This window comes from Pogona vitticeps, chromosome 13 (genome assembly GCF_051106095.1).
Source record: "Pogona vitticeps strain Pit_001003342236 chromosome 13, PviZW2.1, whole genome shotgun sequence".
Classification (NCBI taxonomy): Eukaryota; Metazoa; Chordata; class Lepidosauria; order Squamata; family Agamidae; genus Pogona; species Pogona vitticeps.
Genome location: NC_135795.1, coordinates 17,243,690 through 17,270,222, shown reverse-complemented (window position 1 = coordinate 17,270,222; position 26,533 = coordinate 17,243,690). Strand labels below are relative to the sequence as shown.

The 26,533-nt window shown below is 42.7% G+C and overlaps 1 protein-coding gene across 2 annotated transcripts in view; it reads right to left on the bottom strand.

Annotated features, from left to right (window-relative positions):
* Positions 1–15,477, bottom strand: part of TTYH3 (tweety family member 3) — a 78,257-nt gene extending 62,780 nt beyond the window's left edge. For both annotated transcript variants that reach the window (XM_072982715.2, XM_072982714.2), the window contains exon 1: positions 15,207–15,477. In XM_072982715.2, the coding sequence (XP_072838816.2) occupies positions 15,207–15,338 (132 nt within the window). In that variant the 5' untranslated portion in view covers positions 15,339–15,477. The remainder of the gene's footprint in view (positions 1–15,206) is intronic.
* Between the last annotated feature and the right edge of the window lie 11,056 nt (positions 15,478–26,533).

Sequence of the window (26,533 nt, the reverse complement as noted above, 5' to 3'; positions counted from 1 at the left end):
TTTAAAGAGAAATTAGATGATCCACTAATGATGCAGGAGTCACAAGCAAACCATGGATCAGAGCCTACATTCTGCCTACTCTTTTACATAAACTGCAATTAGGTAATGCTAATTCTAACAATCATGCTTGAAATACATGCTGAGAAGCAAGAAAAGGAACATTATTTCCATTTCCCAGCAACAGAAAAAGATGGGACAAAAACTATGGTTCTCCTGTGATTAATGTGATATTTTAAGATAATGAAAGTAGAAACTAGCTCTTCAGAAGTCTTTTATGAAGTTCTCTGTCCAATGTCACTTCTCACTCAGCCTTCTGATTAGAGAATGTACAGTACAGTGGTAAGGCATCTATCTCCAAGACAGCTATTAAAAAGAGAGAGGGAAATGTATTTCAGCTGTTGTTCCAGCAGACATTCCTTTGGGGGAGGGGAGATGCTGTACACGACAGGTGTATTGTAGAACAGAAGTCCATTAGAAAAGGAGTGGGGGGGGGGGAGCTTGTAAGAGAAAGAATGAGTGCTGTACAAATCTTTGGTTTCATATTTTACATGAATCCATTTATTAAGAGCTTGAAAAGCCATCTTGTTCCATTTCCTGCTGGCTAACTGAAAACACCCCACTTTTCCCTTTTTTTACTTTATGTTCTTCATACAATAACTACAAACTCAAACCAACTGCAGAGCTAAGATCAAAATCTGAAGAATGCAGCAGGAAAAGAGAAAGGGGGAAAAATACTGTACAAGATGGGCCGGCTCCCTAAAGGAACCCACAGGATTGAGTTCACAAGAGCTGAGCAGAACTGTTGAGGACAGGACACTTTGGAGAATCCCCCGTCCACATGGTTGCTATCAATTGGAGCTAACGAGAATATTATCACAATGACCAGATAGGCGGGGTATTAAGTAAGTAAGTAAGTAAGTAAGTAAGTAAGTAAGTAAGTAAGTAAGTAAGTAAGTAAGTAAGTAAGTAAGTAAGTAAATAAATAAATAAATAAATAAATAAATAAATAAATAAATAAATAATGGACCATTCCTGGATATCGGAGATTGTGAATTTCCACATTTTCTATAGGATTTCATTCAGCTACAGGCACAACTTTATCTGTACTGCTGAGCTGTTTTACAGAACCATTTTGGTGTTCTGTATATACAACATCAGTGGTCATGGATCCCACGTACTGTCACGCCAAGCTATCCTGAGACCCTATAGTCTATAAAAATGCAATAAACAATTTACCCCAATTTATACTTGTGGGCTTGATTTTTAATTCTTATGTATTTAATGCCTCACTGTTTTAATACAGCAACAAGGAAAGAGGGGGAATCATATTTTTGAAGTGTTCAGTATTAAATGTAGGTAATATAGGTCATCTATTTTTCCCCCTTAAGCATCATAAGGAAGGAGATGAAGCAAGGAGGCCTAAGCATCTATGGCTTTTAAGTATGTTATCATGCACCCATTCAAATCATGTCTAAATTAAATGTGTTTCTATCACAGCTCTCACTTTGAAGAGTGAATCTAGTGTGTAGCATTTTAATGCATTTTTTTCACTCAGCTAAATATGCTGGCAAGATTCTATTATCAAGTAATTAATTGGTATTATTTGCATTAACATATTTATTTTTATGATTCAATGACCAGTCTGTTTAAAAACAGACTGAAGATTGTCAGGCAGGTTGATGAGGGCACTCTATTCATCATGCCTAAATCTAAGTCCTACTGTTTGATAGGCTTACTGATAGGAACATTCTAATTAAGTTTGGGCCAGAAGAATTTAGGCAGCACAATATCTGAGACATACATGGCATTGGGAGTACAGCAAGATCCAATCTGGAAGAGATGGAAAATTTCTCAATATACAAAACTATCTTTTAACCGTCAGATCGCTGGTGTCGGCTCAGTACTGTACAATCGATCTTAATTGCAACATTCAGATTTCAACATGAGCCATTTTCTAACTCTTAATACCCAAGGCTCCTTCCCTGAAGACACCAGGGATTCATTTTTAATATTCCAGGCACTGTTGCATTTGAACTTCTATCTTGAGAAGTGCCTATATTCCTGAACAGTCACTAGGACATCTTCTGAAGAGTTTACAGCATCTGTTAAGAGTTATGTTGTCTGTGAAAGGTGCCAATTTATCTTATGTATTCCTTAATTGCCCTGTTTGCTTCTATTGTAATTGCTAGCGTTTCAACACACACAAGAATAATCTCGTGCTTCTATTATGGGTTCTGGTAGCCTATTATTCATAACAACCTTGCAACAAGTTCATAATAAATCACTTAAAGCCATTTGATTCTCTCCTTATTTAACAGTCTTCATAATGGGCCACTCCAAGATATTAAATGCTTTCTGTGCATCTGAATCATAAGAAATGCTATTTTATTTTATTTTAACGGTACCATATTTTGCTTGTTACCAATTCAATGAAACAAGTATCAAATATCCGCTGGCTTTCTTACTTTTCTAAAGCCAAGATAATATTTCTAGCTTCTAGTACAGGGATAAAGATTTTATAATCCACATTTAGTAAAAAGATTTGTACCAGTGGTTCCTCAGCTCTTCTCGGACTACAACTTCAAGAAGGCCTGACCACCGTCTGTGCTGGCTGGCTCCTTTGAGAGCTGTAGTGCATAATTTTCTGAGGGGCCAAGCATTGGGAACTGTTGGTCAACATAATTTTATTTTTGCTGGATCGTTAGCCAATTTTGGAATCTGAATCACTCTAATTTCTTTGTCGGTTTCAAGTATTTCACCTGTGTTCAATATACAGCCGCCCTAGAGTGGTCGCAAGACCAGATAGGTGGGATAATAAATAAATAAATAAATAAATAAATAAATAAATAAATAAATACACAAACACACACACACACACACACACACACACACACACACAGAGAGAGAGAGAGAGAGAGAGAGAGAGAGAGAGGCTGGAAATTTACATATTTATTACATTTCTTTCTCATCACTCCTCCCGGGTAGGTGGGGCTCGTCAGCCTTGGGAGGCAGCCCATCTAGGAGAAGGAAAACTCTTGACTCCAAACCTCCATTGCCTTGGGGCTATATCCACTGATGGAAAAGGCTTCAGGAGTTAACCTTGAGGCAAAACTCAGAGCCACAGTCCTGGAGGCAGTTCGTGTCATTCTGGCAACTCCTGTGACATCACTGGAACCAGTTGTATTGGCCCTTGCCTTTCCACTGGACTATTTCAGTGATGTGGAGAGGGGGGATTTGCTGCTTGGGTAACAGCCTATCCTCCATATTATTTTACCCTGGCTTCGTGCTCTGGAGAGGACACTCTACCATAGTCTCTCAAGATTGAAGGATGCCTACTTACATCACTCCTCTAAGCAACTCAAATATATACACAGTCCCTGATCAAATACACTTTTGCACACACAGTCCAAGTAATCTCGGTGGTAGGGTGGCTGAAGCACAGTGTCCAGTGCAAGATCATCCAACCAGTTTTGTGGCTGAATGAAATTTCAAATTCGGACTCTAACCACTACAGTACATTGCCACATTTACTTGAAGTGTTTCTCCACTTGAATTTCATCTTCACAATGCTATTAAATGTCCAGAAATGTCTTACTTGTAGTTTAAGATTTCACATGCTGCACTTGGATTTTTTTTTTCTAATTCTGCCCTTGTAAGACTTGCCGGAAGTTATAATTAACAGTACACAAATCAGACCTCAGGAGTTGGAACAGGGAAGCAGAAGGGTCAATTTCAAGCATGGTAAAATCCCCCAGAGGTAGCAAGAGTCTCTGATAAAGAAGAAGGCTGAGAGAGTCTTTTATACCAAACTGTACAATGTAGACAGAACATCAGAGGGAGCAAGACTCAAGATAAAAATATGAAGAAAAACTATTCTAGAAAATAAAAGTGTTATCTCTTTTACAGCTGTGAGCAAGCAGTGCTCCAAAAATATTTTTGTGAAACTAATAATCAACAGTGGTCTCACAGACTAGTACTCCCTCTTTTCCATTTTTGTCAACAAGAGTTTATTGCATCTGCCACTTCCCTCCATATATGGCCCCAGGAATAGAGAGCCTGGCAGGCAACAGAGGCTAAACCTTATCAGGATGAATAAAAACAGTAAAGCTAGAGCAAGTGTCTAACCTTATTATTCACACCCCAGTAGAATGTTTCTGGCACGCTGCTCACGTATAACCACAATATAACTGCACCCTACAAAGTAGTGGCCTGCTGCAAGCATAATGTGTTCCCCAAAGAGTCTCTGGAGAAAAGTGCACCTTGCAAAAACAAAAGAAACATTAAAAAAAATTAAGGCAAAACCATTGTGGCACCTTGAAAACTAACTGCTATATTTTAATGTGAGCTTTTGTGGACAAGTCCACTTCGTCTGACATAAGAAATGTAAGTATAGGGAAATAAAGCTTTATATGGTCCATCACCATCCTGGGTTGATTGCTAATATAAGTGCATTTTCTTAGCACTTATCTCACTGCCTTGCGCCTCCCTCCACATGGGAATTTCTTTCCCACATAGCTTCTTTGGGAACCAGTAATATACTGTAACTTCAAAAGTATCGCAACTGAACACAGCATGTCATGTAGATGCTGTCCATCCAGTAACTGACAGATGTCAAACCTTATACAGAAATGTCATTACAAACCAGGCAGCTGAATGTAAAACCCTCCTTAAAAACATCACTGAACACTCAGTAACCAGGCAAAAGTCTACAAAGTGCTTACTCTGTACTTTCATATTCAAAAGCTGGCTTCTCTCCCCCCCACCCCCGCCCCCAGTTCTACAACTTAACAACTAGACTTCAGTTTGAGTCTCCCATGGCTAGGCAAAAATTGAAAGCAGACTTCCACTGCAGCACGGCTTGAATTTCATAAATTCCATCAACTCTCTTGGACGTTCCTAAAAACTGAAAAAGGGAGAGCAGTAGCAGCAGGCAATAACACTGGACTCCTGTTCTACTTTCCCAAACACTCACAATTCAACCGTAACTAACACTTTCTGGGCAATATCCATAACACGTACAACTTCGTAGGGCTGAGACAAATCTTACTGTAATTTCATAAGACTTCTAAAGGAGTCTAAACTAGATCTTAACTGATGCAGGGGAGTAATCCTTGAAAGTTGGGTCTTTCAAATCTAAAAACACAGGTCCAGAGGATCACATACTGCCATATGTAGATTACGGGTGTTTTTATTTTTTTTTTTAAAGCGGCAGCATGTCATAGCCTTCACAAATGAAGAACCAGTGTCTCCTTCTGCAAGGAACCCTCCATTAGTGGGAATCAGTCTCCCCAAACACAACAGAACTTGCTTCAGAATCGACAAGCACACAATTGCATTGCCCTACAGTGTACAAAACAATGTGATTCGAAACACAGGGCCTCTGCATAAAGCAGTCTGAGAACCTTTTCAATAGCAGTATCTTCCTGTTTAGTCACAGCTATATAATGCACCAAGGAAATTTCAAGTATGAGTGGCCTCTCACAATGCACTATTGTATAAAATCAACCATTTCAAACTGTTCCATAGGGATTTTTCAACTGGTCATGATCTTCAGGTAGTCAAAAATAAGCGCTATCTAAAAATACAACAAAAGGAACCATGAGGCTTTCACTTTCATCTTAAAAGTGAACTAATCAGTGAATCCTCACACTCATCATCTCATCTTAGATGATTGAGTCCAGACCCTGTCAAGCCCAACCTCCGTCTCTTCAGCCAGATGCTTAAACCACTCAACTATCCAGCACTTATCCAAATTACAGTGGTGCCTCGCTTTACGATTGCCCCGCATTACGATGAAACCACTTAACAACGATCTTTTTGTGATCACAAAACGATTGTCTGAATGGGGAAATTTCGCTTTGCGATGATCGGTTCCCTGCTTTGGGAACCGATTCTTCGCAAAATGATGTTTTTCGAACAGCTGATTGGTGGTTTCAAAATGGCCACCGGGTGATTAAAATGGCTCCCCGCTGTGTTTGGGGATGGATTCCTCGCTATACAGGCAGCAAAAATGGCCGCCGTATGGAGGATCTTCGCTGGACGGTGAGTTTTTACCCCAATGGAACACAATGAATGGGTTTCAATGCATTTCAATGGAGTTTTTATTTTTGCTTTACGATGTTTTCACTTAACAGTGATTTTCCTGGAACAAATTATCGTCATTAAGCAAGGCACCACTGTACCTAAATCTATATGAAAGCAGAGAATGGAAAAACGTCATTTCACAATCCCACCCAAACAAAAACTAAAATGGCTTATAAAAATAACAATGACTATACCTGACTGATTGAAAGCTATTTTAAAAAATCTTTTGCAATGAATGCTTGCCAATTAAAACTGGAAGAATAATAATAGCTGCTTGGAAAATTCCACTTTCCAGTAAGATAAAGTTTACAGTTCAGATGATGCAGGTTTGGCTCCAAAGGACATCTGAACAAATCAAACAAATTTGCGCTACTACTCTTCTCTCTAACATCTTTTTCATGGATCAACTAGGAATACAGACCATCTGTATAATCCACAGTATAAATTTTGCACCACCTCAATATTGCACAAGGTGCCATAAGAAAAAGAGACAAAAGAGAATGTAGTAACCGTCCTCTTAGCAAGACAAGGGTATGAAATGAAACTACATCTTCCCCAATTCACCTCATAACACTGTCATAAACCCAAGATAACCTCAGATTTTCAGGATGAGACAAGAAGTCAGTTCTCTGACACACAATATACCTCAGTTTAAAGAACTTTTTGTTGTTTTGTCAGCATTTTTTCTAAACAGGCTTTACTTTTGAGATGTGACTCAAGCTTAAGCTGTATTGATAAGACTGAAAGCAATAACTGCATGGCCACTGATTAGCCTGAGAGATCTATAAAATACCATACATCTGGATAGTGTATTGAAGAGTGAAAACATAGTGATATTGAAATACTGTATGTAAATGCCTTGTCTGCCAGGATTTTTTTTAAAACTGTGCTAGGGAAAAAAATTGCTTGCTGAACAGCAGTCACTCCATTAACAACAGCTACAGATTTTTTTCTGTTTTGTTTTGTCTTTTTGACCACAAGCTACTCACAATAAATTGCCAGTATCTGCAAAAAAATGTCTTTACAAATCTACCCTCACTGATTCAACAAAATTCACTGGACTAAAATTTGCAATTTTTCCTGTAGGAAGGAATGCCACTAAACATGGCTGTGGTGTGTTAAACAAGGGCTGAACTCACAGTATAGGCACTGTTAAATTCTACAGATTTTTTTTTTTACAGTTTGTTGGTAAGAAGCAGAGAAGTTGGAAGCATTAGCACAGTGAAGTCAGCAACACTGGTTCTGCGCTCCTTCTTATCCCTGGCTGTGGGTTTATGATTCATTATTAAGCAAGAAGCCTTGCAGTATGACTCATAGATCAAGTCAGTGAGGAGGGAATTCAGAAACGGACTTTCTTATCTTGAGACAAATCCTTCTGTATCAGTGATTCACACCGAACACAGAGAAAGGCAGATACAGTATAGGAAAATGAAAATGTTGCCTCATAGGACATCCTATGGAACATGCATAGAGGGATAAGCCCGAGAAAACCGTCAGTCCAATATTGTAAACATTAACTAGTAGAAGCTCTGAAGAATGCAGATTGGGCTCTTTTCTAGCCCTTCTGCAAGCAGAAAACCAATTCAGAGAATTAAACCTTGGACCTTACATGTGAAAGGTGTACTGGCTATAGCTCTCAAATTCTTGAACAAAAAAAGGAAAGTGAATTATATTCAATGTCCCCCCCCCTAATTTTCTGCTAGTGTTATGCAGTGGTCCCATCTTGCACATGTGAAGTTCAAGACACAACAAAAGTAAATGGGTGGCTACACTGGCTTGGCTGTGTGGCACCAATCCAGCGCTGTGCAGCCACAGAGCTTAGAGGGAACAATGGTTATACTAAAGGTGTGCTGCGTGTCTGTCTCATGTAACCAGTTAAGAGCAGCAGCAGTAACGACACCAAGAAAAAAACAATAGTAAAAATACATTCATAATTGGCATGCCATCAAGTCAATTATTTATTTATTTATGGACTATGGTGACCCTTTCCAGGATTTCGTAGATATAGAGCACTTAGAAGGGGTTCGGGGGGGTTGCTCTTGAGTCTGTGCAGCATGCCCAAGGCTACACAGTCTGGCTGTTCTCCCAGAAAGCACAGGAGGAATCAAACTCATGACCTCTGGCTCTCACAACTCACCAAGATGCCTAGGCAGTTATATAGGGATTTTAAAAAAATGGAGTTAGTAGCAGGAAAAGTGGAAAACATTCAGTAGTTCCCCATATTTCAGCTTTCCACTCTCTTACCCCTCTCACAAATAAGGATGGATGGAAGGAAGCACTGGAAACAAAGAAGAGGTGGGAAGACATACAAAGTCTCTCTGTGTGCGTGTGTGCATGTGTGGTCAGAGTCCAATGAAGGGCTCTATCCTAGCAAGGGTTCAAGATAACAAGTCACATCCCTTTGCCTTGGGAAGGATACAAAGTCACTTTCAGAAGTTGTTTGAAATCAACAGTCTTGTTTCGAATGGTAAAAAATCACTTTGCGATGATCGGTAAGCTGTTTCGCTTACCGATTTTTGCATAGCGATTTTTTCCAACAGCTGATCAGCGACTCCAAAATGGCCACCGGGGAAAAAATGGCCGCCTGCTCTTTTTTGAGACGGATTCCTCGCTTACTGGGCAGTGAAAATGGCTGCCATATGGAGGATTTTCACTTAAAGGTAAGTTTTTCCCCCATTGGAACGCATTGAAGGAGTTTCAATGTGTTTCAATGGGGTTTTAAAATCGCATAGTGGTGTTTTCGGTTAGCGGTGATTTTTGCCGTACCGATTAACATCGCTATGCGAGGCACCACTGTATTTTTTTTTCTCTGTGTTAGGGAGAGATTGCTTGATGCTTAATAGCTTTCCCTTTGACATCCTAGGTTGACTTCACTACTCTGTTATTCCAGGCACCCAGCCTGGTTGTTCCTTGTAGGATACACTGTTTCTTTTGGCTTCCAGCCACACAGTTATTTCTGCTTATTTGTATTTTTCTATTTTCAAAGCCCCTGTGCTTGGTCCAGTTCCCCTCAGATCTGTGTTTGACCTTGGCTTCTGCTTCTATCCTCTCAGCACTCTCTTCTCAGAGCCTAGGACCCCAAAGCTAGCCCACTAGTCTTTCATAATCTTCAGGTAAATCTTAAAACTGTTGAATTTTCCTCAGAGCTTCCCTTTCTTTAATCTTTCCCTGGTCTGCAACCAGGAGTCCCCTTTTTAAGCTTTTCAACCAAGCCACTTTCAAGGGTCCCACTCCTGGCCCTTACAGCACCAGACTACTAGGTTTTTTAGCTCAGGAAATTCACTTTTTTCTTTGGCTTACTGGATTATCTTTCGATCCCACCACGCTGCCACCACTGGTGGCGATCTGCCCTTTGTTGCCCCTATTTATTTGGGACCCATAAAGGATCACGTCCTTTCACGCTGCCACCAGGTATTCTCCTAATACCAACTTATGTCTCACACTAAGGGTTTATAGAACTTAGGAAGCAGAAGTTTAATTAAGTTTTCTTTAATTATCAAACAAATCATAAAGGTAAATCACATATGAACTGTTTCAGGTGTTAATACATATTGGATCATGTAGTCAATCACTTTTATTCCAAACTGCTCTATGCCTTCAATCAATATCTCTCTTGTAGTGCTTATACTTTCATTCCTGCTTGTTCAATATGGTTTCTCAATTTCCTCTCCTAACACTCTTAGCTCAATTCACTAACCCTCTCCTTCGTTCTCCTAAACCCTAACTATCTGTCTGTCCCCCAAACTCCCTGTCTGTCTAGCTCCGCCCCTCCTGCCCTATCCTTAGTTCCTCCCCCTTGAGCTGCAGTGATGGACAGGCAGGAATGACGTCACCTTTTGCATTCCGCTACACAAAGACTTACTTTCTCAGACACACAGGAATGAAAAAAAAACTAAGGAACAGAGCAGAGAAGGCTTTGTAAGGGAAGTGTTTGCAAACAAGGAAAAGAATAAGGACTCAAAGAGTTAATGTTGATAGGTAAAATTTTAAGAAAATGGGGGGGAAAGGATTTTAAACACAACAGGAAAGGTTAACTCAGAATCACCAACTTCATTTGCACAATAAAGATCATCTCAGGTATCAAATGGCTGAAGGCCTAGACACTTCATGCATAATAGCCCCGGCTGCCTGCAGGCAAATGAATGCTGCATATACTGTACTGTGTCTGCATAGAAAAGAAACTGAAGGCAATGGTTAGGCAGCAAGTTTGGGCAAATTGTTTCCCTTGGGAATGAACGACCAGCTCACTTTGTACATATGTTCCATGAAACACAGTTCTTTGAAAAGCAGGAAGCATTCTTATCTCAAAATACCAGAATGAGTGCAACATAAACTCACATTATGCACATTTTTGAAGGGATGTCGACATCATTTGAGGCTTTTCACTGTCACTTGCCAATTATTTTTATCAAGGTACACAGCTACAAATGGCAGATTAGCTAGTATTAGCCATTTAAGCCTGATTCAGAATTTATACACCCACACAAGATTGAGATCCAAAGCACCAAAGAACGTATTTTAGAATAAAACACATTTATGTTTTAACATTCAGATGACTGATTTACATCAGTAATTCCCAAATTCACTCTTTCCCATATGGAACAAACAAAGGTGCCTGGGAAATTTCATTTTTACCTAGTGTACTTTAAAAATATTTAGTAAGTAAGATGAATAGCTATTTATATTATTTGCTTGTAACGTGTTTGATTCTCTAAAATAAAGTTTTTGTTTAAAGAAAATGTAGTGTACTTTAAACTCTCCAGCATTCAATCCAGGAAACTCTCCTCCATTGAGGAGAAAGCAGAAATTATTAATTTACTCAGTGTACCTGTATTGTTAATGGCCTGCTCTGTAAATTGGTCTTCTACAGTCTTGAGCCACAATGCAGGATAAAACTGAACTTTATCCAAAAAGTCTAATGGTAATCAGCTACATCCAGGAGAATCTTTCAAATAAGAGACATGTGCTTCTCTTAGTAAGAGCAGGGAAGACAACACCTGAAAATTGTCCTCACATTTCAACAACTAAAATGCCCTGCTGTAATATAAACTCTCGTAGAGACAGTTTCTGAAGGTCTGACACAATTTTGATGCAATAAGATCCAGAAAGCCCAAGCACAATTTCTTCTATTTTCTCACCTGGCTTTTACATCCTCTCCTTGATTTATCCCTACTCCTGCCCCGCTGTCAGTCACAATTACTGCATAGGATATGAGAAAATGACAGAGGTATCCACTGCTCTTGCCTTTGGGGAAGTACAGGATATACACTATTAAGAAAAGAACAATGAGATATCTAGGTTTTACTACTGTATACACATCGCTACTATCTTAAATACTGTCTTTTGATTGTTTTAAGCCGCCTTGGGTCCTTCTTAAGGAGAAAGGCAGGTTTAAAATATTTTAAATAAAATAAATGGGGTTTTTTTGCAGTCAAATGAATCATTTCTGCGTATATCAATACTGACATTATATTAATATATCCAGTACTTTACAAATGCAACATCTGTAACCTTAGTAACCTACTAGATTATTTACACCTATATCTTTCCTAGGTGTCTGAAGCTTGATGTATATTTATAAACACAGTGCAAACAGACAAACATTAGCTTTGGAAAACAACATAGCAAGACAAGATTGCTTGAAAAATCAAGGCCAATCATTGGATTAGTAGATTCATTCATCCTAAAAAGCATATTTTTTTTATTTAACAAACATGACAGGATTCAAAACTGGCATAATTAATGGGTAGATAATTTCCTTTCACATGCTTCTGGTTTCTCCACAAAATAGAACATATAACTGTCTATGAAAGAAATGAAAGCCAATAACATAAATAGCAAATAGACTGGGCATGAGATAGAAGGTTAGCAGTAGCACTTAATTATTTCACACTTCGTTTTCAGATCAGTTTCGCAAACTGCTAAGCTTTACATCAAGGCCTAAAAGTTCACTCTACTGCCATTTCTAAACTTGGCTCTCGTTACACACTGTTGTAACCAACATGCCAAGAGGCACAAAATGGTGATTTCCAAGCTGTGGATCGTGACAAACCAAGGCAACTGGCACAACAGTTTCACTCAAAAATGACAGGCACGAGGAAAACTACCAAAATATATGCTATCTATAAGCATTTCCATTAGATGATGAAAAGCAAAGATTTCAGATCTGTAAAAATGGGGTCTTCATACATCCAGCAGCAAAGAGCTACAGTGGTGCCTCGCTAGACGATGATAATCCATTCCACTGAAATCGCTGTTTAGCGAAATCATTGTCTAGCGAAAAGCATTTCCCCACTGGAATGCATTGAAACCTGTTTGATGGGGAAGAATCGTCGTTGTCTAGCGAAGATCGGCCATAGGAAAGCCTCTTTGCGAACTGCCGATCAGCTGTTTAAATAGCTCTCTTGCGAAGCTTAGGTCCTGAAAACACCCGTATTGCGAGCGCGGAGGGAGCTGTCAAAATCGTTGTCTAGCTAAAATCGATGCTGGGCCCAAACATTGTCCAGCGAAATTCCCCCACTGTTTTGCAAATCGCTATAGCGATCGTGAAAAGTCAATGTCTAGCGAAAAAAATGTCATGCGGGGTAACTGTCTAGCGAGGCATCACTGTATAACATATTAAACTCTCTCTTTCCACCAAAACATAACTCTGCCTGCTGTTGAGACTGACAGTGGATGTTTCAAGCCAGAACCAACTAAGAAGAGAATTAACAGGCTCGATATACCTCTGCTCCAACTGGGTATGAAACCACTCGTGCTCTCCGATATACACATTTAGAATATACTTACTATGAATAGCTAACACTAATGCTTTGGACAGAAACAAACCCATTCCTTCTGAAGGGCAAAGGAGATCAAAGGTCAGGTGGGGAAATAAGATGTCTCCATCCTTCCTCTTCAGCAGATGGAAGGACATGGACCATTCCAGTCTAAAATACTGGTTGGGTGGAAAGGAAAACAAAGGAAAGGAACTCAAGAAGAATACAGTCTTGCTTTGTATGTGTGTGTGGTGTGTGTCTGTGTGTGACCAAGTCCAAGGCCTGAATTTCTCCTCTTTTACTTTCATATATCTCTAGTTATGCAAATATGGGAAGGAAAATTAATCTTGCAGAACTCTCAACATACTCATCTCCACCTCAGAAAGAGAGCAGGAGAATTTGTGGGGGGGGGAGCGCCTTCTATTGTAATCCTTAATGGCTTTTACAGAAGTGAGGCAACTCTCCCAATTTTAAAGCAGGACACCCCCCTTAATGTGAAAATTTGTGAGGAAATGGGGGGGGGAGAGGGGAAATGACGTTTTCCACAGTCACTATTCCCTGGATTGTACACCAGAAAAGAAAAAAACACCCCAACCCCACTCCCTTCCTCAAGCCACTGTTCGGGCAGTAGTAATTATTTTTGAGTGGTGTTCAAGATGGCAGGAGAGGGGGGGGGAATCATGAATATGAAAGAGCCAACTGAGAATTGCCCTCCATTTGAATTGCTGTATGAAAGGGAAGATGAAGAACTGGGGAGGGCTGTACAGAAAACGCACCTAAATAAATGAGGAAAGCATGTGGAGAATGATGAATAAAGGTCCTGTTCCAACTGATTCTGAACCTAAAACAAAATCCCAGTTCTTCTGTTCAGCATTCAGGCTGCAGCAGAGAAACTGCCTTCACAAACAAACAAACCTTTCATAAGGGACTCAAACAGTGAATGAGTAAAATTCAGCTTAGGTATCTCGCCCCAATACGTTCCCCTCTCTCCCTACATTTCAGTGTTCAATGTTCAGTGTTCAATCTTTTCTTCTTGTCTTTGCTGAATATATTAACAAATAGGAAGGAGGGGGGGAACAGAAAACCTGTGATGAGGGAAACGTGTGGAAGATGGCGAAGGGAGGACATAAATGCAAGGCAGGCATCAGTGAGCCTTAAATACATAGGAACAGGTAGAGGAGGAGAGAGGGGTGGAAGGAAAGAGGACCCAAGAGGTTTATGTTGAAGCTGCTCCCAGAGTTTCCACACAGTAGACTAAATGCAATTGTTTGGTTCCCACCTGATCAGATTCACTCAAATCAATGGAACTTACATTAAATGTGGATTTGGCAAAGTCAATTCAATGGGTAAAGACTAGTAATTGGATCAGCCCAATATATGCCCCCCTCTCCCTTTTCTAACTGCCTCCACAGTAGAGAGGAGACTGCAGGTAGCATGAACCTTCCCTCTCATAATTGAAATATGAATAAAAAAAACATATGTGGACGAAATGCTGAGATTTAGGCAGAAACGGGAGAGAACTGCAGGGGGGAGGTGAAGCTCTGACGGTGAGGAGAGAGGGGCTTTCTGGAGTAAGGTTGGCAAAATGGAAAAACAGGAGGTCTTGGTGGGGTGGGGGGGCAAGAAAAAAGTTTGTTTTTTAAAAAAGGATATTGTCAGATTCCTCTCTTACTTTTAGGGTTTGTGACTGCACAAGGGGGGGGAGCAAGAGAGAGGGAGTAAATATGGGGTTGAATGAGGATAAATGTAACCACAGTGAACCTCGCAAGGAAACTCAATGAACTCTAAAGACCAGGGTGAGGGGATAACAATGGAAAGGCATGTATGGACGGATGATGGGGGGGGGCGGGGGAAGAGGAAGCAATGAGAGGGCAAGGGAGGGAGATAGTGGGGGGCAAGGGAAGGAAAGATTTGGGGAAGGGGGGGAAAGAGGACCCATAGAAACAACCCTGGCCCAGAACTCGCTCCCCTGTGAGAAGCAAGAGGCAGCCCCACCGGGCATCAGGGGCGGCAGGAATAAAATCCAAATACTTTTCTGAGGTCGACCCGAAGAGGCACAAAACAGGAGAGCAAGCTTTCGCATCTATAATAAAAATTTAAAACTACACACAGACAAGAAATTCATTTACACACACACACATATACAGTATTTCCTAGAGAACCATTAGGGGGCCAAGGTCGCCCTCTCCGTCCCTGGGGCACCGACCGACCGGCCGGGGGGGGGGGTCCAAGAGGCCAGGCAGGTCCGAGGGAGAGACGGAGAAGGGGAGACCCCCCCGGGGCGCGGAGGGGGGTCGGAGCCGCGCGGGAGGTGGTGGTGGTGGGGGGTCCCGGGGCCGGGGGGGGTGTCCGGGGGGGGCTCACCTGCTGGTACTCGGTCTTCTCGGGCCGGAAATCCTCCTCGACGGCCTCCCAGCGGAGGCTGAAGTGGGGCAGGCGGTGCAGGAGGGTCACCCACCAGGGGGGCGAGTAGCTCACCCCCGCCGCCGCCGCCATCCTCTCCCCTCGCCCGGCCCGGCTGCGCTTCTTCCTCCCTTCTGAGGTCTCGCTGCCCCCCTTCCCTCAGAGAAGACGCCCCGCCGCCGCCGCCGCTGCCGCCGCTTCCTTCACCCGGAGCCCCGGCGGCTGCGCCTCCTCCTCCGCCTCCTCCTCTCCTTCGCCGCCGCCGCCGCCGCCGATTTCCCGGCCATGAGGAGGAGGAAGAAAGGCGCCTCTCGGCTCCGCCCGGCCTTCGCGCTTCGTCCCCGGGGGTTGAAAATATATATATATATAAATGAAGGGGGGGTGAGGGAAGATGTCTGTCTGTCTGTCTCGGGGAGGGGGGCCTTTCAGGCCACGAAGGCCCGCCGCGACCCGGGGGTGATGCTCCGTGGCCGTGGCCCTGGCGGCGGCGGCTCCCCCGGCGGCGGCTTCCTGCCCCTCATGGTGGGTCCCCGACCCGCCGCCCGGCCTCCTCCTCCTCAGCCTCCTCCTCAGCCTCCTCTCGCTCCTGCTCCTGCCTCGTCCTCGTCCTCCTCCGCCGCCCCCCCCCTCAGCGCCCGGCTCGGGCTGCTCTTTGTTCGCCTCGCCTCGCCTTCTTCGCCTCCCTCACGGCCTCCTCCTCCTCCTCCTCCGCCCCGCCTGGCGCCGCCCCCCTCGCCCGAACGCCCCCCCCCGGAACCCCTTCCCTTTCGGGGCCGCCGCCGCCGCCCGAGACGCTCTCCTGCCCGCCCGCCTGCCGGGCCCGGTTGAGGTGTGAGGGGAAAAGGGCGGGAGGCGAGGCGGGGACCCTCGGATCCCGGGGGGGGGGGGCTGAGCGGGAAAGGCCGTGTGAGGGAGGGGGACTGCCGTTCACCTCCTCGCCCGGTGTAGGGGGCTTGCGTGTGGGAGGGAGCAGAAAATGACGTCATTACTGCACACACACACACTGACACACATAAACACCCCCCCTCTCTCACACCCTCTCACACACTCATCCTCACACACACAGAGTCCTTTAAAAGCCTGAATATATGTGTCTCTCTCACACATGCACCTATAAAAGCCTCTCTCTCTCTCTCTCTCTCTCTCTCACACACACACACACACAAACCTCTCTCTCCCTGTATCACACACATACACACCTTTAAAAGCCTGTATATTTGTGTGCGCCAAGCCCAAAAATTGAGAGTTGGCACTAAGGTTGGCATTGTAGCTGTTTTTTGGGGGGCTTCCTGTCAGGAAGAGATCCCCCCCCTTTTTTTCTTTTTCAAAAAGGAACATTTCTGGTTGAAAGTGCCTAAGAGAGGCTGATGATGATACCTTGTAATTTCAGGTTTTCGGGGAGGACAAACAGGCTAAGCTGCATGCGGCTGGCTGACGAAGAGCCAGATTTATTTAGGAAGGGATCCACCGGGCCTCCCTCTTAAGAACAGAGAAATGGCCCTCAACTTTTTGCTGTTGCTGGGTTTTGGGTGAAGTCAGGGTCAGGATGCTACATTGTGAACAGGATGTTGGTACATAGATATAATAACAGTGTTAAAATACAGTATCATCACCGTCCCCTATCAATGTGACGTGGGGACATCGGATTACTTTTGGGGGCGCTTGGGCTCCCAGAATCTAAGATTCTCAGATTTCCTGGAATTCTGGGAGTTGGAGGCCAATCAATAACTATTATTATTATTATTATTATTATTATTATTATTATTATTATTATTATTATTATTATTATTATTATTATTATTATTATTATTACAAGGTTTGATTGTAATACCCAATACAGGCAACGGAATGAAAGCTTGGAAAACCTGCTTTATATGTCACTCTTAATCCCTGGGCTCCATTGCCACCCACACCGCTGTTGGGATGGTTGGTGTGATGCCTACATAATGCTCCATTTGAAACAAATCTCGATGGTGGTGACGTGGCGATGGGACCACACACTCTTCCCAGTACGAGTTTTTCTGGTTGGCATCTTTGCAACATGACTGCCAGATGTTGGTTGAACATCCCTTTCGCATGCAACAGCACTGGAGCTATTATGCAGGATGAGGTGCCACATCCTGCCTCCTTATTTTCTCCTAACTCAGAGTGACTAAAACAATTAAAAACAGCCATTAAATGATGATAAATGGCACAAAATATGATAAAATCAAGACAGGAGGAGGCAAAAAGCATTCAACACAAGCAACAAATGCTTGGTGAAACAGGAACCAGTATTTATCCAACTAGGGAATATTGCAAGAGAGAGTGCAAAAACATTTTTGATTTGTTATCTATATGGCGGAAACTGTTAATGGCAGAAGCCACTAACTAAAAAGGGCTGTCTCATCGCTAAATTCATGGGATTTGGTGCTGAGAGCTTTCTGGACTGCCGGAAAGGTAAACACATGAATCCTAGATCAAACTAAGTCTGAGTTTCTCTGGAAGCAAAAATGATGAAATAGCTTGGGCACATCCTTAGAAGACAAGGCTCACTGTAAAAGACAATATTGCTAGGAAAAGTTGAAGGCAGTAGGAAAAGAGGAAGACCAGATACGAGATGGATAGATTCCATAAAGGAAACCATAGCCATGAGTCTACAAACATTGAGCAGGGCTGTTGAGGACAGGGCATTTTGACGGTCACTCCATATCAGTGTAAGTTGGAAGCGGCATGAGGGCACATAACAGAAACGGTTCATACGGTTGCTAAACATTGGAAGCAACCTGATAACATAACAACACTGCAGGTGTTAAATATGTTCTTTGTTCATTCCAAATACATTTGTGGTATAGATCCTTGCCACATAAACCTCTGATTAGCTACTGCTGCCCGAAACCTGTGTCATACATGAAGATGACTTCCATTAGTCGTGTGAAGTCTTAAATAGTAATTCCTGTGATTTTTGGGAAGCTTCGTCTGGTAAAATGTAGGTGTTCTTGTTATAGTTGTTGTGGGTTTTCCAGGTTGTTTGGCCATGTTCTTAGGCTTTTCTTCCTAACGTCTCACCAGTCTCTGTGGCCGGCATCTTCAGAGGACAGGAGCTAGAACTTTGTCTGTGTTTCTAACTCCTGTCCTCTGAAGAAAAGCCTCAAGAACACAGCCAAACAACCCGGAAAACCCACAACAACCATCGGATCCCGGCCGTGAAAGCCTTCGAGAACACATTGTTCTTGTGATACTTTACATGTTGTGTCTTTTCTCTAGTAACCTGGGACATTGCCCTTACTGCTCAGAAAATCGGGACTTTGTCTTCAGAGAATAAAACAGTCCCATCAGTCCAGTTAATCAACTAAAAGGGCTTTAATTAATTAACACCCTAATGTACTACCAGGGCTCTTCATTTGCAATTAGCTTTACGTTTGATACTAGCAATTCCTATATTTCCTAAAGCTTCAGAACTACTAGCATCAAGCAGTCCACTTACCCCAGATGGAGAGTTTTCACTGTATACGCTAAAACACAATCTGTATTCAAGCCTGCAGCACACTGGTTCATTAGGGAACTTATATATATAATACAAAACTACACACATGCACACACACACACACCTATCTATCTATCTATCTATCTATCTATCTATCTATCTATCTATCTATCTATCTATCTATCTATCTATCTATCTATCTATCTATCTATCCATCCATCCATCCATCCATCCATCCATCCATCCATCCATCCATCCATCCATCCATCCATCCATCCATCCATCCATCCATCCATCCATCCATCCATCCATCCATCCATCCATCCATCGTGTGCGTGTAGTTTGGGATTTGGATTTGAACTTGGAGGTTCATATTGCCATACGGGCTATTGGCTATTGATGTTTCCTGATGTATGAAATTTTCTAATCACCCCTTAAAGCTGGTGAACTACTGCTGCAGTACCGGCCTGAATTGGACAGATTATTGGCATATCGTCTGGAAAAGTTGCAGTCCAAAACTACTGGAGGGTGTCAGGCTGGGGAAGAAGACTGGTATGCGCAAACTCACAAGCGAATAGATATGAACCAGGAAGAGTTCATGGCTTGGGAGACAGAGGCCAGGAGTTCAAACCCCCACTATGTTTCCCAGTAGCGGGGACATCCAGTCTCATCCAAGTGGAGAGTGTGGGCGCGTGGCTGATAGGGTTGCCTGTTCGATGTGGCTTTGGGCAAGCTGTCTGGCCTCTGAGCATCATCCCAGGGAGGGACTCGGAAAAGCACTTCTGAGTGCTTTATTCGTAGAAGGCTGGTACAAAGACAGTCACCTAAAATTGGGACTGGCTTGATGACACATAATTGCAACTATTATTTGACAAAGGTGCGCACTGTCTTCTTTTATTATTTATTTGTAGGTATAGAACATTTATTGTGGGTGTCTTAACGAGTGAATGGAAGCGCAAGGCGTGTTGGTAAAGTGCAATGCCTTGGAATTGGAATGAATGAACAGTGAGAACACACTTATTGGGGGGGGGGGGGGTTCAAAACGGAGATTGTCTGTGGCTGCTGCCCCTAAAATCAAAATAAACATAATGATGTTCAACCTCTATAGGAAGGACGGAAGGAAGACTTGTGTATATAAATGGTAAAATGTCAAGAGTGAGGCTTGCTTGGCATGAAAAATAGGCTTTGGGCTTTGGAACAAAGCCATGGGTACCCTCAATCAGATTAAGTCTTGGTCACATGTTTATCATGGAGTTACTGAATGCATATGTAACGTAAAATTGGCTCTAGGCCAGCACCATAACGGGCCAACATAAGAGTCCGTTTTGGCTGTGTGAAATTAATCTTTGTTTCAGAATGCAAGGAAAATATATCCTCTTAGGATTAGAAATAAGTTTGCTCTGATTAGCTTCAAGATGGTGTAAAGAAATAGAACATAATAACAAGTAGTCATTGTTTTGCTGTGTGTTTTTTTTTAAAAAAATCCAAATTTACTGCTGGGCCTCACAGAGAGACTGCGTGCATATGTAGCGGACAAGGGAGAGCTTGGTGGAAATGATTTGCATTAGGAAGAAAGGAACATGTCAGATGAAAATTAAATCTTGCTGCATAGCATGAGAATTCTCTCGACTTGTCCAAACTGTGGATCCCATTTTAATTAGAAAGGCTTTCCCATGAATCACGTGCTTTTCTATTGAAAATGTGGAACACATCTCTTCAGCACCAGCTGCTTAACATCCCTGTCTTAATTACCACAGGTTCTTTCAAAAATTAGATTTTAGCTACATTTATAGCAGCGTTGGCTGAGAATAAAATCGAAACAAAGCAGGCACAATGAGATTAGCCAATTTTACATGGGCCATCGTCAACTGTTCTACATACTAAAACTGGAAAACTTCTAATCTAATTAAAGCAGTTTCGGAAAGGCAACGAGCCAAGCCTCAGCGGTCCACATCTCAGTGTACGAATGTGGAATTCTAACATTTCTGAACCATCTTTCACACCATTAAAAGTCTGGGCTTTTTTACAGCCTTTTGTTGCTAACGATACATCTGTACGTTGTGTGGCTGTTGTTCCAATAACTGCATTGCAGATGTTCCAAAGGCCAGTGTGCCATCTCAACAGATGTTTTTCCACCATTTCAGACAATGTACAAAAATAAATTCTGTTTTAATATGCCCTCGCTGACATGCATTTGCCATTTTATTATGGGATTGTTTCCGGGATGATGAAGAACAAATTTTCCTGTTTGTTTGCGGCAAGTTAAAAAAAAAGGGGGGGGGTTCTGGAGCAACCAAACAAGTGGTCTTTTTTTGAAAACACAATATATATTTTTCTTCCTTTTTGGCCATGATCATGTCAAGAAGAATCATGGTATGTATTTGGTGAGGTGGCCAGAAACATTTCATGAGCTACCACAATTTACATTTTGAACTATAGGTAAGGTGGGTTTTATTTAGAGATCACTAAAAACCCATGGGACGTGGTGGCGCTGTGGGCTAAACCGCAGAAGCCTGTGCTGCAGGGTCAGAAGACCAAGCAGTCGTAAGATCGAATCCACGCGACGGAGTGAGCGCCCGTCGCTTGTCCCAGCTCCCGCCAACCTAGCGGTTTGAAAGCATGCAAATGCAAGCAGATCAATAGGGACCACCTCGGTGGGAAGGTAACAGCGTTCCGTGTCTAAGTTGCACTGGCCATGTGACCACGGAAGATGGTCTTCGGACAAACGCTGGCTCTATGGCTTGGAAACGGGGATGAGCACTGCCCCCTAGAGTCGAACACGACTGGACAAAAATTGTCAAGGGGAACCTTTACCTTTACCTTAAAAACCCTCTGGTGTTTTTGTCGTACCTGAGATGGCAGGTAGAAATTCAGTCCCAAGGAGGCAAAAAAAAAAAAAAAAAGCACTCAAGAGTTTAGTTAAGTGTCTCTATCAGGCTTCTTGTATGTGGGTGGGTGAAGATGGCGTGAACAAGCCTGGGCACTAGCTGCTGCTGCTATGACCAGTTTTTGATGTTACCAAAGCTTCTCCTGCTGCCTGTGGGAGTGATCATGCAATAGTGTGAGTGTGTGTGTGTGTGTGTGTGTGTGTGTGTGTGTGTGTGTGTGTGTGTGTGTGTGTGTGTGTGTGTGTGAGAGAGAGAGAGAGAGAGAGAGAGAGAGAGAGAGAGAGAGAGAGAGAGAGAGAGAGAGAAATCCTGCTCATCTTTAATAAATTAAGTGTCTAGCATCTTCCTGGCTTATGGTGCCATCTGGACATAATTCGTGTCGCTGTCTTAGTGTTGCCCAATAAGGTGTTTGATCAATTTGAACCAAAGTCTCCGCGGTCAAAGTCCGGTGCTCCATCTGCTACTGTATGTTGGCCATGTTAACATTTGAAGGTCTGGATTTGGTGGCCTTCTGATTTCAAGCAAACTTGAGGTCCACAGCATTCCTCCATGGTCTAAAAATGGAATCTGAATCCTTCCCTATCAGCTGTATCAATAGGCATATTAAATTGCTAATTTGGAGGTGGACAGAAAACTCTTCCTAGTAAAAGTATTATGTCAGCCTCATCTGCCATTAATTAGAAAGTTGTTTGAACTCCGAATGTTACTCTGTTGGTAAGGACAGCTGTTGTTCTATCCTCTCTACATTTTTGCAGTCTTAAAACCATGTCATCATGCCGTCAGAGGACTGTCTCGCAAAATGTATCTTCTATGGAAAGCTTGTTGCAAGTGCTCTGTTGTGTGGTTTGGAAAAGATAGGATCAAGGGATACACAGAAGACAACATTGAAAAGATTTGATATTGACCATGAGAAGCTCTCATGCCTGGCAAAACACTCTCAAACAAGGAGCTAAAGAATTTAGGGTACACAAAAGAAAAGAGAAGTGAGAAAGCAAAGATATAACTTCTGGATAGCCCTCAAAGTTCAGGATCAGCTAACCTACAGCGTCCTCCCCTAATTTCTGCATCCTCCAGGCTCATATTGGGCTAGTTAGTCACTTATGCATCCATCAAAATGCTACTGCTCAATCTTAACCAGTCACTTTTTGCCATAAATGGTAGATCTGATGGAGATGGTCACCTTTGGAAAGGAAGGACAAACGATGAACGCCGTTGGAAAGAAAAGAGGTAGCCCTTGTGTATAATTTAACAATAATCTCCAGGGCACATGCACAAGCACAACCATGAAAGCTGCTCAAAACAGGACCCTATAGTGAGATACTTATTTAAAAGTTTAAGGCTTTAGGTTCCAAGGGATCCTCAAGGCAACTTGCAACAGATTAAAACAATATAAACCAAGTTTGGAGAACGGCAACAAAACGTACAAGTTTTATGCACGTTATTAGAAAGAGAGGACATCATACTGAAGTAAGCCTCTGTTAGCCCATCTTGGATGTTTTTTACAGGGTTTGTAGGTTCTAGATTTAATCTATCTCAAGGGAGGACTGGAAACACTTAACGTCCCTTTCCCCAACTTAGTGCCCTGGCGTGGTGGACTGCAACTCCTAGCATCCCCAGTTAACATAGCCAGTCATGGGCTGGAGCAGTGTTGGTGGATTCCAAGGTCAGTGGCCTTGGGAAAGGAGCTGATAGAAGATGTAGGGCAGGCAGCAATACTCAAATCTTTCCCGTTAATTCTTCCTGCACTTCGGAGAGAGGCGGCCCTTCTGAATGGCTGGAGAAGCTAAGATTGCTGAGCCACAGTTGCAAAGCTGAATGAGGATAGAAGACATGTATCTGGAAAAACCTGCTTTGACCTCTGCTTTATGGGAGACATCAGGACATTGGTTACACTAAAGGCGAAAGAGCAAAGAGAGCTATACTCAACAACTGGAAAGCAAAAGGGTGAAAACAACTTTGAGAATACAGAGATATTCTTACACAGAGCATGAAAATCACGTTAGATTTAAAATTTTAACTTTAAAATGTTACTTTTGTGTCGGACAGGAGGAAGAAAGAACTGATGCATCTTTAAAAAATAATGTTTCATTCTCTCATTAACATTTTACTAATCTGAGTAGCATTAGGTCCAGCCTACACTTTATGGGAAGAATAAGTGGGTGTCCAGATAGGGGAGGGGGGAAGGGTTTCTCTAATCTATTGGATCAACTCGATCCTATTTAGGAAATTTTTGCTCACATGAGAGCAGATGGCAAACAATCCTTCACTAATTATGGCTCAATTATGTCTCCCTCGTTCTATAAAGGCGCTTCCCATTTCACCATCAGTATCACCCTTCTCCCCCCCCCCACACAACCCACTTTCTTCTTTCGGTTTTCTTTGAAAACCAAAATGGCAAGGAAATGACACAGGTTTTTTTTAAAGGGTCTTCTCAAGCTACCTTTTCTTTCAGCTTGCTAAGTATAAACCTATATGAGAAGAGAAAGCCTGAAACTCTAACGTATGTATTTGTTTAGAAGATGCATGCACATGTACATGGAAGAGAAAAAACCACCTTAAAAACTCATCATCTCCAGCCACAATTAACACCCCACCAGCAGGTCAGCATGCACAGTAACTCAAGCCAGCCAAGTTGTTTTGGCTCTGGAGGCAGAAAATCCTGAAAGCATCTCCTTCCCATCCTTGGCAGTAAATAAAATAAAATAAAATAAACATGCAACCATGACTGAATGAATGACTCATCTGCTGCCTGAGAGGGACACCTCACCCTGCTTAACTGCAGGGCCAGCCCCAATACCTTGTGTTGTACTACGGGTCCATTTAGTGATCAAGAATAACATCTTGTATTAGACCTCTTCCACGAGATTTTCTAATGCCTTACTAATGTCCTCAAGTATCAGAACTGGTCACAAGGAGGAACCATAGAGTATTTTCTTGTATTCCCACCCCCCAGCTTCCCTGGGCTGTTAGTAATAATACTGTAACATATTGATAATGAGTTACACGACCAATTACTGAAGCTATTGGTTTGATAATAGCAAAATGTCAACTGTAACCTTCCAATCTCTGTGATATTTCTCACCCAGGTCCAAAACAAATACATATTATAGCAGAAGTCTGGACGAATGCCTCTCCATAGATCAGGGATGGGGAAAGGGTGACCTTTCAGATGTTGGTAGATCAGAACTCCTGTTGGAAGGCTTAGCAGCCGTAGCCTGGGGGTGGGGGCCGGGAGGCTGTGAATCACAGTCAGCGAACATATGGACAGCCGCCTGTCTCTCATATCTGCCGTAGATGAATAATTATCCCATGTTACCTTCTTGGTGACCTAAGCCACTGCAGCAGCATCTGCAGCATCATGTCCTGTGCACTTGTGATGGCTGTAGGTCCGTTATGTGCAGCACACAAAGAAACACATATGAGCATTAGACAGCCAGGCTGAGAAGGGTTGTGTGTGTATGAGTGAGCGGTGACACCTGGATCAAGAAGGCTGAACAAACCACTGCAAACCCTGCAGCCGCTCACATTCTGGAGTAAAAACATTGGTCTCTTGGGCGTTATCCGAGACAAATGAGTTAATATTTACATTCTTGGTTACTGAATGTGGCTCATTATTGACGTGATCAATGATTCTCTAAGAGGCGTTCACATTATGGAACTCTTCAGCTACCTGGATGGTGACGCCTGTTTTCTGTTAAGGGATCTGAAACACCGTCTTGGCTTTATCAAAGGGATCCTGCAGGTCTATGCCGTGGAACTGAAATGTTAGCAAGTTTTAAAAAAGATGTTGAGTTTTGTTGACATGTGATTTCCCCCACTTGTGACAAATGCCAGACGGTCAGCCTGCGACCTTTGCCGTGTTGGGGGGATTACACGACAGGAAGTCACGGAGAGGTTGCTGTACCAGATGTCTGTCTCGCCTGCTTGTACTCCACTAGCGAAAGCAAGGCTGGTAACCTTCAGCTGTACAAACCTGCACAAAATGTAGCCCTCGGCCCCCTAAGGCAACAAAGGGTTCTTTGTTATGTTGCATCCCAGCTGAAAGAGAGAGATGCTGTAGCTCTGCAGGAGAGGCCAGCCAATATTCCTTTTCACCAAAACTCTACTGATTTTTTTAAAAAAACTGAGAAAGAACTGGGGCTGGTTTTGTTTTTAACTGCTGTTGTGCTCTTCAGAACACTTCGGGTTGGAAAACATCTTCAACCGCGATTGCTCATACTATAACATTCAGGCCTCCCGTGCAGTTTTTCTTAGATGGAAAAAATAAAGAATCGTAGTTTAAGCTTCGCTCAAGCCATTGCGTCAACCATGTACACATAAACAGATCTCCAAAGGCTTTATCTGTACTCCGCTTTGTTTCCCCAAGTCAGCTACCTTAGCCTGGAGGAGAAAAAAAACAACCTATTCTGCACTTATTGCACTGAACATACTCCTGTCCGGCAAAGCAGAAACACATCGTCCCATACCATCGTTGTCCTTCTCTCCAACTTTTCTTTTTTTTGAGGATACACTGGCTTTGTTTACTTGCCAACTAGAGATATAAAATGCAACTTTATTCATTGAGATGTTTGTTTAAAAAGCAAATGAAAACAAAGCAAAACCAAATGCAGCCGTTTGCTGCCACCAGCGCCATCAGAAATGAAGTCTGCATTCAGACCCATAGCTATCTGGTTCGTTAAGGTGGCCAGACTCTCCATAATTTAAGACCCCCTCTCCAATGATTCCCACATTAACAAGCAACCAAACGAAAGTGATTCATTGCCCTGCAGAAATGCAGCTGCCTCTTCCTTGCCTCTTGCTCCTAAGCACTTTGTCATTAGCTCTCTATTACTGCCCACGGTTGAGAGAGACAATGGATCTCGTTCCATCAAATTACTCATAGGAGTAGCTCCCCTAGGATCAGTCTGGGAACTGTTTTGCTTCTGTTTTGGCCC